Below are 17,500 nucleotides of genomic sequence, written 5' to 3'. Positions count from 1 at the left end.
AGGGTTTTCTAATCATCAATTAGCCTTCTGAGCCAATGAGCAAACACATTGTACCATTAGAACACTGGAGTGATAGTTGCTGGAAATGGGCCTCTATACACCTATGTAGATATTGCACCAAAAACCAGACATTTGCAGCTAGAATAGTCATTTACCACATTAGCAATGTATAGAGTGTATTTCTTTAAAGTTAAGACTAGTTTAAAGTATCTTCATTGAAAAGTACAGTGCTTTTCCTTCAAAAATAAGGACATTTCAATGTGACCCCAAACTTTTGAACGGTAGTATGTATATATATATATATATATATTTATATATATATATATATATTTTATATATATATATATATATATATATATATATATATATATATATGTAATTATAGGGTTAATGTATTATAGTATTTTAGTTAACAATGTTTACTAACTGATATAACCATATTTAATTTAAACAAAAATCCTCGGATCACCTTCCAAATCTAATCATACCATCCTAATCTGATTTATGATTTTTTTTTTTTTTTGAAAGTGTCATCGAAATCCGCTCATAACTTTTTGATCATATAAACCACATTTTAATACATACGATTAACGTGGACCCCGACTTAAACAAGTTGAAAAACATATTCGGGTGTTACCATTTAGTGGTCAATTGTACGGAATATGTACAGTACTGTGCAATCTACTAATACAAGCTCCGCCGCTCCCAGTCTGTGGAACGCTCTCCCTGACCACCTGAGGGCACCACAGACTGTGGATGCTTTTAAAAAAGGCTTAAAAACCTTTTTTTTTAGATATATGCATACTAGTTCTAGCTCAGTGGTTCTTAACCTGGGTTCGACCGAACCCTAGGGGTTCGACGGAGCCTCCACCGCGGAGGTCAAGACACACCCGACTCATCGTGTAAATAAAAACTTCTCCCTATCGGCGTATTATGAATACCCCCCAAACGATGTTCCCTCTAATTTTCCATCTGATTTGCATGTGTGTAATTTGTTGTAAGTTCATGCACTGTGTTGGTTTTGTTCTTTGAACAAGGTGATGTTCAGGCACGGTTCATTTTGTGCACAGTAAAAAAACATATAACTTTGTCTTCATTTTGGAAAAAAAAAAACATTTTATTTTTCACTAAAGAAGGGTTCAGTGAATGCGCATATAAAACTGGTGGGGTTCGGTACCTCCAACAAGGTTAGAACCACTGTTCTAGCTATTAGGCTGTTCTAGTTTTTATTTTGGTTTATTATATATATATTTTTTTAATACACTGTAGCACTTTGAGGTTGTTTGCTCAATATAAAGTGTTTTTTACAAATATTATCTATTATTATTATTATATTGTTAAGAGCCATTTCCTTTCCACTTTTGAAGAGCCAGGACACCTGTTGGAGAAACTATGTCTCCCAGCTGGGCCGAGGACGCCTTGGGCTTCACCAGGAGGAGCTGGACCAAGTAGCTGGGGAGGAGAAGGTCTGGGCTTCTCTGCTTAGGCTGCTGCCCCCGAGACCAACCCCATATAAGTGGATGAAGATGGATGGATGAATTATATTCAACATTTAGATTCACCATATAGTTTCAAATGTAGACAAACAAAAGCTAAATGTGTGAAAAGTGACCTGAATTTTTAAATATCTCATCCTAATTCTGCCCCCACAGAGGAGCGATTAATCTGGTGCATGTAAAAATAGTATAAACACATTACTGTGTGAGCAACTATATTTAATTGTACACATTGAAGACACAGGCGGTGCGTTCTTAGAATAGAGTGATAAATATGAAGACTTTTTAAACTTCATCTTTATTTCAATGACAACATGCATAAAACAAAAAAAAACATACAGCAAAAGCAGTCTTTCAAGAAGGCAACAAAGTGATCATAACAACAACAACAAAAGTTTTATACATGTTTAAAAAGTGGTCATAACAAAAATGTATTCACTGAATGCAAGACTATCATTACTATTCAGGCAATAATATTCAAACACAACTACTATACAGTAAAGGTAAATATGAAGATCCATACATGACGTGTCTACATACAACAGGAAGTGAACCCACATGACGTCACATAAACCAAAATAATTCCATAAAAGGAAAGAAAATGATATTTCAACACAAAAAAATTTAAAAAAGGCTCTTCGGAAGCCAGAATAATATTTAATGTTTTTCTGCTGAGGAAATTATATCAGGGCTTTTTATTGATTCATCTTCTTTTTTTTTTTTCCAAAATAAAACTTGGTTAAAGAGTGCATCGTGTGCTTGAGGCCTCGAACATTTTGTGGGGCAAACAAGTGTATTCTAGCAAGAAGCCAAATTAAAGCAGAGTGAAAAAAGATGTGAAAATGTTTCCACTATGGATTTTGGTAGAAGATTTTTTCAGAATTCCTAACGCATTTTATTAACATTGAACCCATACAGATGGTAAGAAATGATGTGCTTCCATACATTGTGCTTCTATTAATTACGAGTTAGAAAGGATGTGTGGTCATTTTGTTTTGGCTTTTAAATGGTGTGTATTTCTTATTAAGAGTGCAAGGATCCACTCCTGCATATTCAGATATTTTTTGAATATATCTGTCTCGTACATTTGCCACTTCCCCTTTGAAATACACACACATTGGCTCTGCTGAAAAGGTAACAAAAACAATAAAAAATATTGAATGTTTCTCGCCATCTGAAAGGGGGACAGACTCTAGGTTACGCAGTTTAAGAAAGACTATTTGCCTGCAAACAGAAGAATTTAAGGAGTTTACTCAGAGTGCTGTAAAGGAAAACTGCACTTTTGGATTCATGCCCATCATCCACAATCTGTCTGTTCTAAATAGTAAAAAACTGCTAATATGAGGTGCAAACAAAGCAGATAATGGGGAGTCATCTATTCTGCCTATAGAGCCCTGTAAAGCATCCAAAAGTGGCCGACAAAACTCAATTTACATGCGTGTCCTGCGTATTAACCAAGTTATAGAGACATTGTTATTGTAAGTGCTAACACAGAGGAACTACTTCTTTGGCGTAGTGACACAGGGCCATGCTCGCACTGCTCCTCCGGGACACTAGCTAGAGTAATCCCGGCTAGTTGACCATCTACTTGTAAAGTTTAATGCTGTAAGTTATAAATCATGCCTCTCGTCATCTGAATAGTAGAAGATTGTGGCACCAAGCCAAGAGTTGGTCGAGAAACGCAAGGCTCAAAATCCGCACCGGGGCTTGATCTTAACAAATGGAACGCGGCATCACCAGGAGGACTCAGCGACGACATTTAAAATATGAGTGTGGAAGGGGGCGTGGCCTGCGGGCCTGCCGCGGAACGGGGTGTGCAAGTACCGGCCTCGAAGACAGCGACAGGTGAGTGGATGGCCAAGGTGGGCCTTGTTATCTAATCACCTGTCGCCTTTATTAGCAGCAGCCGGGACGAGACTCGGCGTTGGAGTGGGAGCCAGAGAGAGAGAGAGACGGACTCAGCAAAGACATCTTGCTAGAAAGCAAAAGCCTTGCACTATTTAATGAAAACAAAACAGTGTTGTAACCTGACATCCGGACTCTCGTGGCAGTGTGTGGTGGTCCGAGGAACCCACTAGAGGGCAACCTCTACAATGAGGATTATTCAAAATTTGCCAGGTGAAGGACAGCACAAGTGCTGAAACCAGTCAGTTTTATGTTGTTATTTGAAACGTTTGGCAATAGTGCTACGTGCTAACGCTTCAAGGCTCTCACAATGTCTGCCATGATTAGTGGTAGCAAACACAGAATGTGCTCTCTACAGTATGTTGTTGTTGTTGTTGACAGAAGAAGCCTTGTGTACGCAAACACCTGCGCTAAGACCTTTTTCAGGTCAAAGGTGAAAGGTTTCAGTACAAACAAATTTTGTTCTAGGTTTTTGTTTTACATTTGCCCTTTTGCACTGCAGGAACTTTCCCATTTACCTGGGTAAATAAAGTTCCCCCCGTGTTTCCACCAAACACTACGCAGGTAGATTTTGTCCTTGAGGAACTATTTTTAGTTCCTGCCAGCTCGGGGGCATTTTTGGAAGGTTCCTGCATATATTCTTAATAGAGATGTCCGATAATGGCTTTTTTGCCGATATCCGATATTGTCCAACTCTTAATTACCAATTCCGATATTAACCGATACCGATATACAGTCGTGGAATTAACACATTATTGTGCCTAATTTTGTTGTGATGCCCCGCTGGATGCATTAAACAATGTAACAAGGTTTTCCCAAAATAAATCAACTCAAGTTATGGAAAAAAATGCCAACATGGCACTGCCATATTTATTATTGAAGTCACAAAGTGCATTATTTTTTTTAACATGCCTCAAAACAGCAGCTTGGATTTTGGGACATGCTCTGAGAGACCCACCCTCAGTGTGACCTGTATGGCTGTTGTTGGAAGCAGATCAGAATCATATCCATATTTAAGTGTTATTTCTTTCTAAACTCCTATAGTCATATAACGAATAGCTAGTATTCTTCCTTCTTTTGAGTCTCATAGTAAGGTGTCGGCCTTCTAGATTGGAATGTGTCAGAGTAGAGAAAACTCGGAGTAGTCTAAACAACGGGAGTGGGGGCGAGGGACAGAGGGAAGATCACGGGACTTCCGGGGGTTTGAGGGGAGACCGAGCTAGACCGGGCGAGGGAACGCTGGTGTACGAGATTGGTCTCACGTTTGTCCTCTAAGCTTGGAGAATAAACCACAAAATACCAACTTCTGCCTGGTGATTGAATATAAACATCAGCTTATTGCCATAAAAAGAATCTGGGAGAGACTAGCAATTTGAATTCCCCATTGGAGGAATGCTAGTCAACCCAACACTGTTGACCAAGTATGCCTTGCATTCACTTGTGTGTGTGAAAAGCCGTAAATATTATGTGATTGGGCCGGCACGCAAAGGCAGTGCCTTTAAGGTTTATTGGCGCTCTGTACTTCTCCCTACGTCTGTATACACAGCGGCGTTTTAAAAAGTCATACATTTGACTTTTTGAAACCGATACCGATAATTTCCGATATCACATTTTAAAGCATTTATCGGCCGATAATATCGGCAGTCCGATATTATCGGACATCTCTAATTCTTAAGTATTCTTTCCTAATCTATAGTTATAATCTATATAACAAAGTGTATGTTCTTTACCACATCAAAAACTGTAAGATCAGCACTGTGTGAGAACATTTTAACAAGAAATGGGCAACAAATTATGTTAGTATGTGCTTTTAAATATTTAGGATTTTTAATTGATGACCACTTGAGTTTTAAGAAGCACATTCAGTATGTTGTAAAAAAAACTGAAACTTTTACTGGGATTTTATTATAGAAACAAGTCTTGCTTTTCTTTTACTGTGAAACAGAAATTGGTGGAAACAACCTTCTTACCTGTTATTGACTATGGAGATGTGTTGTACATGAATGCTACTGCTGGTTGTCTCCACAAGCTGGATAGTGTGTACCACGGTGCACTGACATTTATCACCAACTGCGCTCCCCTTACTCACCATTGCGTATTATACTCAATGGTTAACTGGACATCTTTATGTGCTCGACGCCTCAATCATTGGTATGTTTTCATCTACAAAACCATTCTGGGTATCACTCCATCTTATCTGTCTTGTCTTTTAACAAAGAAACAAGGAAGTCACAATCTTCGTTCAATGAATGTTCTGCAATTTGTCGTCCCCAAAGTAAGAACTGAACTGGGCAAGAAAGCATTTAGGTTTTCAGCAGCGAAGGCTTGGAATAACCTACAATCGAATATTAAACTTCAAACCCTTGTTACGTTGAATGAGTTTAAAGCTTCTGTGAAAGGACTGCAGTCTACCTTGTCTGTATGCACATGTGTTATGTGAGCAAGTTTTAATGTCGTAAATGTGATGTTTTATGTATTTGTTTACTGTTTTTAATGTAACCTTGCTGCTGCCCTCTTGGCCAGGTCTCCCTTGGAAAAGAGATCTTTGATCTCAATGGGATTTTACCTGGTTAAATAAAGGCTAATAATAATAATAATAGTCATGTTCAAAGCAGCTAATATTTTCCCATGTGAACACTTTAGGCTTTTAATCTTATGTCCGCTAGTAAACTCTTTGTTTTCACCTTGAGGGCGCCGTACTGTCCGCGTAGGCGTATGACATAATCCCTTTCTGTGGAGAAGGCCTTATCTGTCAGGTTCAAACACTGATGCCAATTATTAAACAGACAAGAAGCAAGGAATCATGCAGAGACAGAGTTACATTTTGCTCAATGAGGCGAGACGTTATTGGGCTGTACTCTACTTACAGATCCAAACTACACTCTAAAATTATTTGGGAGGTCCCTGGTTACATCACTGAGGGAAGGGGGTAATCTCAACAGCCCCAGTTAGACACAATATATGACTATTAATTAAATGCAAATGTGCTGACACTTGTGATATCGCCCTGTCTCTGCTTTGTCTGCGTCACGGTACGAAACCAAGTATCATCAATCTTAATATTCAGTAAAGTTTCAGATAAACAGAAGACATGGGGTGATGATATAAGAGTATACACCAGGTACCGTATTTTCCGCACTATAAGGCGCACCTAAAAACCTCCAACTTTTGTGTGAGCCCTATAATCCGGTGCGCCTTATATATGGACCAATATTGAGCCTCCAACAGGTAAAAGTTTCCATCAATCAATCGATTGCAACTACGGTAAGCAGCCGTCGACTTCATTTTCCCCCGTCTTCATTTTCCCCCGTAGAAGAAGAAGCGCGCGGTGCATGCTGGGATATATGACTGCGCGAGGCTTGCCGTTTCATTGCCATTTGTTTGTTTATGTAAAGACCCCAAAATGGCTCCTATTAAGAGACACGCTTACGACGCAGAGTTCAAACTCAAGGCAATCAGTCACGCAGTACAACACGGGAATAGAGCAGCAGCGAGAGAATTTAACATTAACGAATCAATGGTGCGGAAGTGGAGGAAGCAACAAGATGACCTGCGCCAAGTAAAGAAGACTAAACAGAGTTTCCAAGGGAACAAAGCGAGATGGCTACAGTTGGAGGACAAACTGGAACAGTGGGTTGTTGAGCAGAGAGCAGCAAGTAGAAGTGTCAGTACAATCACTATTCGAATGAAGGCAACAGCGCTAGCAAGCGAACTTAACATGGATGATTTTAAAGGCTCTGCTTCTTGGTGCTTTCGGTTTATGAAAAGACGTAATCTCTCCATCCGCACACAAACTATTGTTTCACAGCAACAGCCAAAAGACTTCCAAGAAAAGTTGGCCACTTTCCGCGCATATTGCAAAAACCAGATTACTGAAAAAAAGATCCGGCCAGAGCACATCATCAACATGGACGAGGTTCCACTCACCTCTGATATTCCCGTGAACCGCACCGTGGATAAAACGGGAGCACGTACGGTAAATATTCGCACCACAGGGAATGAGAAGTCGTCCTTCACTGTAGTTCTCGCTTGCCAGGCTAATGGCCAGAAACTTCCACCAATGGTTATTTTCAAAAGGAAGACCTTGCCAAAAGAAAACTTTCCCGCCGGCGTCGTCATCAAAGCTAACTCGAAGGGATGGATGGATGAAGAAAAGATGAGCGAGTGGTTGAGAGAAATTTACGTGAAGAGACCGGGTGGCTTTTTTCACACAGCTCCGTCCTTATTGATCTACGACTCCATGCGCTCCCATATCACAGATGGTGTCAAAAAACAAGTGACGCACACTAATTCAACACTCGCTGTCATTCCGGGTGGATTGACAAAAGAACTCCAGCCGCTAGATATTGGTGTCAACAGGGCATTCAAAGTTATAATGCGAACTGCGTGGGAACAGTGGATGACAGAAGGCGAACACACGTTCATCAAGACAGGGAGACAGCGCCGGACGACTAGGGTTGGGTATCGAGTATCGATTGGAACTGGGACTAACTTTTTGATTCTCCCGGAATCGTTCAAAAGTTAAAATTTCGATTCCTATTTTCGATACCAGTCCGCCGAACCGGAAGAAGAAGCTGCTGAACACCAACGAAGAAGCGCCCACCGCCGGAAGTGTTAGCATAGCCGAGCGAGTCAGTCAAGCTCAAGCATGGATAGCGGGTGTCGGCGGTCGAAAGTGTGGCTTTACTTTACAAAAAAAAAATGAAATAACCGCGAAATAACAGAGCTCCATGTCCATCAAGAAACGAGTGGAGAGAGAGCTGCAGATGTACCAGGACGTTCCACCGATACTTATGTCTGACGACCCTGCTGCATGGTGGTGGAACCAACAAAAGACTTATCCTTTGCTGTCAGATCTCGCTTTCTCCTATTTATGCGTTCAAGCTTCTTCCACACCCAGCGAACGTGTATTTTCCACAGCAGGAGACACCATCTGTCCAGAACGCTCACGCATCCTGCCTGAGAAGGCGGATATGGTCATTTTCCTAAACAAGAACTGTCTCTGATTTTATACTGTACCTGCTGCTAATCTGGACTGGGTTTTGCAAGTTGTTTCTTATTGTTTATTTGCTTTTCTGCACCAGGTTAGCCCATCAGTGGGAGCACGGTAACATGTTTAAGTACCTGCAGCATCATACACTTGTGTGTGTAAATGTGTTTTCATGAGGTTTCCTGCAGCATCATACACTTGTGTGTGTAAATGTGTTTTCATGAGGTTTTCAAAAATAAAGCTCTCTTGAGGAAAGTGTACCCCTGGGAAAATGTATTCATAATTTATCATATTTATATTCAAGTTCATAGATTTGATATTTATATTCTAGTTGAAAACAGCCCTGTGAGGAATTTATAGTAAAGTTCATAAAAAGTTAATAGAATTAAAATTGATGGAGAATGTCAGACTATTTCATTCAGAAAGGCTGTAGGTTAGCTAGCTCATTTAAAATATCCTAAACTTTTTTTTGACCCTGCCTCTTAAAAGAATCGGAACCGAGAATCGTCAGGAACCGGAATCGAAACAAAGAATCGGAATCGGAATCGTTCGAATTCAAACGATACCCAACCCTATGGACGACATACGCCACTATCTGCCAGTGGATCGTAAATGCCTGGGCTGATATATCAGTCTCAACTGTGGTCCGAGCTTTCAGGAAGGCAGGAATTGTCACTGAACTGCTAGACAGCAGCAGCGACACTGACTCCATTAATGACGACTTCAACGAGACGGAGGCGGGCATGTTGGATGCCGTATTCGCCCAACTGTTTAATTCGGACACTGAAGAAGAAGAATTCGAGGGATTCGTGGATGAGAAATAACTTCATAAAGTGAGCTTTACATGTTTATTTTGTGTGTTGTGTTGTGTGACTTTGACGTTTGAGCAACGTTGAGTTATTGATATATTGTTATTGCTCTCGAGTGTTACTATATTGTGATTGCACTAACGCTTGATTTACCGTAACAGTGTCACTGTTTTTTACGTGTTTATTGAATCAGGGAAAAGTTCCCCTCCACTATGTGATATAAATGTTGCAATACATGGTATACCTTGCTGTTGTTAAAAGATAAACAAAACACCACGTCACTGACTTTACCTCGGGGAAAATAATAAAACAGCTGTTTATTCATTTTGGGAGTGAACAGAGTTGTCAGATCTCTGGTTTGTAATCTATTAATAAAGTTTGACTGACCTATCTGACTGTTTTGTTGACATTCTCTTTAGCGCAGCTCCATCTAATGGATGCATAACGTAACCCCAGCCTCTACTATAGCGTCTATTCTATGCGCCTTATAATGCGGCGCGCCTTATATATGAACAAAGTTTTAAAATATGCCATTCATTGAAGGTGCGCCTTATAATCCGGTGCCCCTTATAGTGCGGAAAATACGGTAATACCGATTTGTATGACACCCTGTGAGATTTGTAAAAGAAGCAGTGAACTTTTTTTGAAGAGATCCTAAATATGGGTGGATGTCGCTACATATGAGCAATATACCACAAACCAAACAGGTGATCGGTTATTCTCCCGTGTGTGTTTTTATGTGTCTTACTGCGTGTGCATTATGACAGAATCCTTTGCCACAGACTGAACAACTAAATGGTTTTTCTCCAGTGTGCGCTCTCATGTGTTGAGTCAAACGTACCTTTTGGGAAAAGTTTTTACCACAAACTGAACAACAATATGGTTTTTCACCTGTGTGTGTTCTCATGTGCAGAGTCAAACTGCTCTTATATGAAAAGTTTTTACCACAAACTGAACAATTAAATATTTTTTCTCCTGTGTGTGTTCTCATGTGTTGGGTCACGTTGCCTTTTAGAAAAAAGCTTTTATCACAAACAGGACAAGTAAACGTTTTTTCTCCTGTGTGAGTTCTCATGTGTAGAGTCAAATTGCTATTGTGATAAAAGCTTCTACCACAAACTGAACAACTAAATGTTTTTTCTCCTGTGTGTGTCCTCATGTGCTTTGTCAAATTGCTTCTATAAAAAAAGCTTTTACTACAAACAGAACAATTAAATGTTATTTCACCCGTGTGTGTTCTCGTGTGTAACGTCCAATTGCCTTTACGAGAGAAGCTTTTACCGCAAACTGAACAATTAAATGGTTTTTCTCCTGTGTGTGTTCTTACGTGATGAGTCCAACTGGCTTTTCGAGAAAAGCTTTTACCGCAAACTGAGCAACTAAATGGTTTGTCTCCCGTGTGTGTTCTCATGTGTTGAGTCAAATTGCCATTTTGAGAAAAGCTTTTGCCACAAACGGAACAAATACATGGTTTTTCTCCAGTGTGTGTTCTCATGTGTTGAGTCAAATTGCCATTTTGGGAAAAGCTTTTGCCACAAACTGAACATGTACATGGTTTTTCTCCTGTGTGCGTTCTCATGTGTTGAGTCAAATTGTTTTTTTGACTAAAGTTCTTACCACATACAGAACAATCAAATGTTTTTTCTCCGGTGTGTGTTCTCATGTGTTGAGACAAACCTCGCTTTCGAGTAAAGATTTTAGAACAAACTGAGCAGCTTAAAGGCTTTGTACCGCTCTTCTTTTTAGAGTGTTTGGTGTCAGTGTGAGTCCTCATATCACCTTCACAGTCTGTATCGCTGCTCATAGTTACTTCAACCTCGTCTTCAGTCTCACTATCTGAGAGTGGAGCTAAGAAGTTGTCTGCTTGTGGTTTCTCTTCATCATCTTCGGTCTTCACAGAGACAACAGTCAGTGGCAACTTGGTGAGATCAGCCTCCTGCGGTCCTAGAAGACACTCTCCCTCCTGAGTGATCCAGAGTTCCTCCTCTTCCTTTTCAAAGTGGGTTGGCTGTGGAGTGTCCAGCTTCAGAGTGGAGCTCTCCCCGAATTGAAAGGGAAGTTCTTCTGGATGACCGATCAGCTGCTGGACATCTGCATCACACGAAAAACACAAAGACACTTTACACACTCACTTCTATGTACTCAATTTGCGTGCAGTTTTTCTGCGCCAATCATTTAGTGCCTAAATGTTTGTTGCCCTGTTTGTGTTGAGTCAAATTTCTCTCTTTAGGAACATTTTCACCACAAACAAACAAATAATGAACATTTTTCTTCTGTTAAGTGTTCGGTCAAACGGCGATTTTTTTAGTAAAGGTTTAAGCACAAACTGAGCAAACATTTTTCTTTGCCTTTCTTCATTTTACAACAAACCTGGGCAAATATTTTGACTCAGGGGCCGGTGTGTATAAAATAAATAAACGCACGCAGCTTTTTTCCCAGGAACTCACAATAATGTCTGATAGAATGCTAAAAACGTTATGACGGACCACCTAAAAAAAAGGAATGGGATTTTAATTTTTTTTACTGAATGACACACCCAGAATGTACATGAAAATAAAGAATGTGTGATTTACAATTTTAACTATGACCGATAAAACACTGAATATTGGGGCGGTATGGCGGTATGGCGTAGTGGGTAGAGCAACCGTGCCAGAAACCTGAGGGTTGCAGGTTCGCTCCCCGCCTCTTACCATCCAAAATCGCTGCCGTTGTGTCCTTGGGCAGGACACTTCACCCTTGCCCCCGGTGCCGCTCACACCGGAGAATGAATGATGAATGAATGAGTTGTAAATATGAATGATGGGTTCTCACTTCTCTGTGAAGCGCTTTGAGTGTCTAGAAAAGCGCTATATAAATCTAATCCATTATTATTATTATTAATATTAACACGCTATGAACAACACTCCTCTTTTACATCTCAGACCAGCTCCTAGATTGATATATTTTCCAATCAAGCAAAAAAAAAAAAAAACCACAGCAAAATATACCGTATTTTCTGGACCATAGGGCGCACCGGATTATAAGGCGCACTGCCGATGAGTGGGTCTAGTCAGCACTATTTTCAAACAAAAGGTGCACCAGATTATAGGGCGCATTAAAGGGATCATATTATTATTATTATTTTCTAAATTTAAAACACTTCCTTGTGGTCTACATCAGTGTTTTTCAACCTTTTTGGAGCCAAGGCACATTTTTGTTCATTGAAAAAATGCGGAGGCACGCGACCAGCAGAAAACATTAAAAATGTAAACTTGGTAGTTGATATTGACAGTAAAAATTGTTGCAATTGTTGGATATGAATTCAAACCATAACCAACCATGCATCACCATAGCTCTTGTCTCAAAGAAAGTGTCACGACCTGTCACATCACGCCGTGACTTATTTGGAGTTTTTTGGTGTTTTCCTGTGTGTAGTGTCTTGGGCTCCTATTTTGGTGGCTTTTCCTGTGGCAGTTCCATGTCTTCCTTTGAGCGCTATTCCCCGCACCTGCTTTGTTTTAGCAATCAAGACTATTTCAGTTGTGTGGACGCTATCCTTCTTTGTGTGGAAATTGTTGATTGTCATGTAATTTACAGATGTACTTTGCGGACGCCGTCTGCTCCACACGCCGTAAGTCTTTGCGGTTGTCCAGCATTCTGTTTTTGTTTACATTGTAGCCAGTTCAGTTTTAATTTCGTTTTCCATAGCCATCCCTAAGCTTCAATGCCTTTTTTAGGGGCACTCGCCTTTTGTTTATTTTTGGTTTAAGCATTAGATACGACGTTTACAAAGCAATTAGCTACCTGCTGCCACCTACTGATATGGAAGAGTATTACACGGTTACTCTGCCCAGCTGTAGACAGCACCAACACTCAATTTGCAGATTATAATTACGGGTTTGCATAAAATATTTCTAACCCAAATAGGTGAAATTACATAATCTCCCACGGCACACCAGACTGTATCTCACGGCACACTAGTGTGCCGCGGCACAGTGGTTGAAAAACACTGGTCTACATAACATGTAATGGTGGTTCTTTGGTCAAAATACTGGTGTAGCGTGCAAGGACGGGAGTGGAAGAAGAGTCAAAAGATGGAGCTAACTGTTTTAATGACATTCAGACTTGACTTCAATCAATAACGGAGCAGCATCTCCTCATCCGTGGCTCACTAGTGCAACAACAACGCCAGAAATGTGTCCCGTGAAAAACCGGAACTCTCTAATAACTAAAGTTCCTCGGGTGAATACTAAAACTCACTACACCGGTATGTTTTAGCGCTTTCATGGTGAGTTTACTGACAGATATAAGTAAGAACTTTACACTACTTTATATTAGAAATGGCAACAGCGGAGGATGAATGTCCCATAACAAGAAGATAGAGAAAAAGAAGAAGCTTATCGACTACGTCGTCGGCACGGACTACAAAGGCGGACGTGCACACATTTTCAGGACTTATGCAGATCCCAAATACAGATCAGCAAGGTACCAGAAGGTAAGAAAAGTTGCTTTTGCATAATATTGCGAAACAAAACGCCGGATATGTCTTACCTTATACACACACCATAATAATACTGGTATGTTGAAGCACAGTACAATCCATCAAGCGGTGTGCCTTCATAGCTTACCAAAGGTGCACTAAAACATTTTGATAGATTTTTGAGCGCCGTGTGTAATGTTCTATATTTTCGATGGAACATATAACATATGAGTCATATGGCAGTCTACACATATCTCTTATGTGTGACTGCCATCATATTGCAGTTTACACGTAACTCTTACGTGTGACTGCCATCTACTGGTCACACTTCTCATTTCACCATGTACAGAATAAAATAGTGTAGAGGGCGGTAAGCACGACCAGAATTATTCCGTACATTAGGCGCACCGGGTTATAAGGCGCACTGTCGAGTTTTGAGAAAATGAAAGGATTTCAAGTGCGCCTTATAGTCCGAAAAGTACGGTAAACGCAAAGGGTAAAGAAACACCTACAATCTGATATAAAATCACTTTTCTGCAGAACTTTGTTGTAAAAACCCTACGACCCACTCTGCTTTGTGCCTCATCAGAGCTGCTGTGACGTAGAATACCGTAATAACTCGTATATCACTCAAAAGCGCAGATTCCAACCTCTGAAATACTTTCTATTGTTCAAGACTTACGGTAGTTTGAAAACAGCACTGCACATCATAATGGCGGCTTCAGTTTCGATGTTAAAGGTCGGAAAAAAATTCTTAACACCCCAGGTTTGTTTTAGAGCATTCAGATTGTTTGGTCTCAGTGTGAGTCCTCATATTTACCTTTACAGTTTGTATTGCTGCTCAAAGATTCTTCGACCTCAGTATCTGAGAGTGGAGCTAAGAGGTTGTCTAGTTGTGGTTTCTCTTCATCATCTTCAATCTTCACAGAGACAACAGTCAGTGGCAACTTGGTGAGATCAGCCTCCTGTGGTCCTAGAAGACACTCTCCCTCCTGAGTGATCCAGAGTTCCTCCTCTTCCTTTTTAATGTGGGGTGGCTGTGGAGTCTTCTGCTTCAAAGTGGAGCTCCCCCTTGACTGAGGGGGTAGTTTTTCTGGATGACCAATCAGCTGCTGGACGTCTGCAGGACACAAACACACTTTAGCTCAGACATGATCCATGGGATGTTTCTCCTTGAACTGGCTACACACTTTCTTCTATGAACTGTATGTGTGTGTAGTGTAATAGCTGGGATTAGACCATGGTGAGACAGGTTAGTTTTACCCTACCAATGATATGTTGTTGGAACAGGATGGATCAAAACCACGATAAACAACAATGTTTATTAGTAGGGCTTCAACCAACTACTATTTTGATTGTCGACTAGTCTTTGACTACTAGTATGAAAATTACATTTAAATTAAGTAGTTCTAATTAGTGCTTCTAATTTAGCCATCGGTTTTTAATTGTAGCTTCAGATAGTTTAAACCTCTAAAGGCTTAGTGGCCACATGTGTGGACAGCACCTTTTAGCTCTTACTTCCAAAATTGTGTACACTACTGAATTGGGGTCTTATGGCTGCTTATGTGGACACTTATACTGCCATCTGGTGGTGTCAGAAGAGTATAACATACAATGGAATTTGGAAAAAAAAGTGTAAAAATAAGAATTAGCATGTCACTAAACATGAAGTACACGTTTGTTACTTATGGACCGAGGATGTCGTTGTGGCTTGTACAGCCCTTTGAGACACTTGTGATTTAGGGCTATATAAATAAACATTGATTGATTGATTGATTGAAGTACATCATATCAAAAGATGAGTCTTATTTTTTATTCTAATTAGGGTCCAATAAGCCCAAATAGCAAAGAATAATTAAAAAAAAGCATGTAAACAAACAGCTTGGGCCTTAAGAGGTTAAGGCATGTGCTAACTAACAATACAGTTGACTACGTCATTCGAAATATTTCTGTAACTATGTGGCTCATTTGTCGGTGACAAAAATAATAACTACCGTAAATTCCGGACTATTAGCCACTACTTTTTTCCTAAACTTTGAACTCTGCGGCTTTTACGACGACGCGGGTAATAGTACGGCAACACAACTTTAAACCACAAAAGACAGAACTCAAGTTACCGCGGCGCACTGACTCCCAGAAAACAAGGAGAAGTAAGAAAGAAAGAAATAGAAGAGAATGGATCAAGGGGGCTAAGACTACGACTAAGACCCACATCTGATTTTTTTTAGATTTGATTTTTTTCCAGCTGACTGTTTACCCGTTTGCAGTGAGGGTTGGACTCGGCCAAGGCTGCCCTTTGTCACCGATTCTGTTCATAACTTGAGGGGATCTGGTTTGGTGGCTGCAGGATTAGGTCTCTGCTTTTTGCAGATGATGTGGTCCTGATGGCTTCATCTGGCCAAGATCTTCAGCTCTCACTGGATCGGTTCGCAGCCGAGTGTGAAGCGACTGGGATGAGAATCAGCACCTCCAAGTCCGAGTCCATGGTTCTCGCCCGGGAAAGGGTGGAGTGCCATCTCCGGGTTGGGGAGGAGATCTTGCCCCAAGTGGAGGAGTTCAAGTACCTCGGAGTCTTGTTCACGAGTGAGGGAAGAGTGGATCGTGAGGTCAACAGGCGGATCGGTGCGGCGTCTTCAGTAATGCGGACGCTGTATCGATCCGTTGTGGTGAAGAAGGAGCTGAGCCGGAAGGCAAAGCTCTCCATTTACCGGTCCATCTACGTTCCCATACTCACCTATGGTCATGAGCTTTGGGTTATGACCGAAAGGACAAGATCACGGGTACAAGCGGCCCAAATGAGTTTCCTCCGCCGGGCGGCAGGGCTCTCCCTTAGAGATAGGGTGTGAAGCTTTGCCATCCGGGAGGAACTCAAAGTAAAGCCGCTGCTCCTCCACATGGAGAGAAGCCAGATGAGGTGGTTCGGGCATCTGGACAGGATGCCACCCGAACGCCTCCCTAGGGAGGTGTTTAGGGCACGGCCGACCGGCAGGAGGCCACGGGGAAGACCCAGGACACGTTGGGAAGACTATGTCTCCCGGCTGGCCTGGGAACGCCTCGGGGATCCCCCGGAAAGAGCTGGACAAAGTGGCTGGGGAGAGGGAAGTCTGGGCTTCTCTGCTTAGGCCCGACCTCGGATAAGCGGAAGAAAATGGATGGATGGATGTTTACACTGCAAGTAAAATGTGATTTTTATTGGACTCCGGTGTAAACGCGCACAGGCCCCTCGGGGCCTCGAGGTCACTTGCATGCGCACTTCGATAAAGTGAAAACAACGGAAGTTGACCGGGAGGAAGTCGCTACTACTACAAAATAAAATAAATGTCGCAAAACCTTACAAATTAGTGTTTTTTTAACGTGAAAGTAAATGAAAGTAATATAATGTAACTTTGGGGACTTTGGGGAAATATATGTGCTGTATGAACTTTGGGGAGGTGAACGGTACTTGGGCTGTGGGATTGAGTGTGTTGTGCGGGTGTTTGATTTGTATTGGCGGGTTATATGGACGGGAGGGGGGAGGTGTTTGTTATGCGGGATTAATTTGTGGCATATTAAATATAAGCCTGGTTGTGTTGTGGCTAATAGAGTATATATATGTCTTGTGTTTATTTACTGTTTTAGTCATTCCCAGCTGAATATCAGGTCCCACCCGCCTCTCACAGCATCTTCCCTATCTGAATCGCTTCCACTGCCCTCTAGTCCTTCACTCTCACTTTCCTCATCCACAAATCTTTCATCCTCGCTCAAATTAATGGGGAAATCGTCGATGTTCTCTACTAAATCCTTTCAGCAAAAATATGGCAATATCGCGAAATGATCAAGTATGACACACAGAATGGATCTG

General features: G+C 41.1%; 1 protein-coding gene across 2 annotated transcripts in view; it reads right to left on the bottom strand.

Moving 5' to 3' along the window:
• The window catches only part of LOC133632477 (gastrula zinc finger protein XlCGF57.1-like), a 33,681-nt gene that overhangs the window by 12,019 nt on the left and 4,162 nt on the right, over positions 1-17,500 (bottom strand). The window contains exons 2-3 of one of the 2 annotated variants that reach the window (XM_062024910.1): positions 14,480-14,779; positions 1,713-11,291 (exon numbers count right to left, since the gene is read on the bottom strand). The exons of the other annotated variant lie outside the window; for it this stretch is intronic. Of the exons in view, the coding sequence (XP_061880894.1) occupies positions 9,916-11,291; positions 14,480-14,779 (1,676 nt within the window). The 3' untranslated portion in view covers positions 1,713-9,915. Of the gene's footprint in view, positions 1-1,712; positions 11,292-14,479; positions 14,780-17,500 lie in introns of those variants that run through there. 2 annotated transcript variants of the gene reach the window in all.

Source organism: Entelurus aequoreus, linkage group LG17 (genome assembly GCF_033978785.1).
Source record: "Entelurus aequoreus isolate RoL-2023_Sb linkage group LG17, RoL_Eaeq_v1.1, whole genome shotgun sequence".
Classification (NCBI taxonomy): Eukaryota; Metazoa; Chordata; class Actinopteri; order Syngnathiformes; family Syngnathidae; genus Entelurus; species Entelurus aequoreus.
Note: the sequence above shows the minus strand (reverse complement) of the source record. Positions and strands in the feature narration are given on the sequence as shown.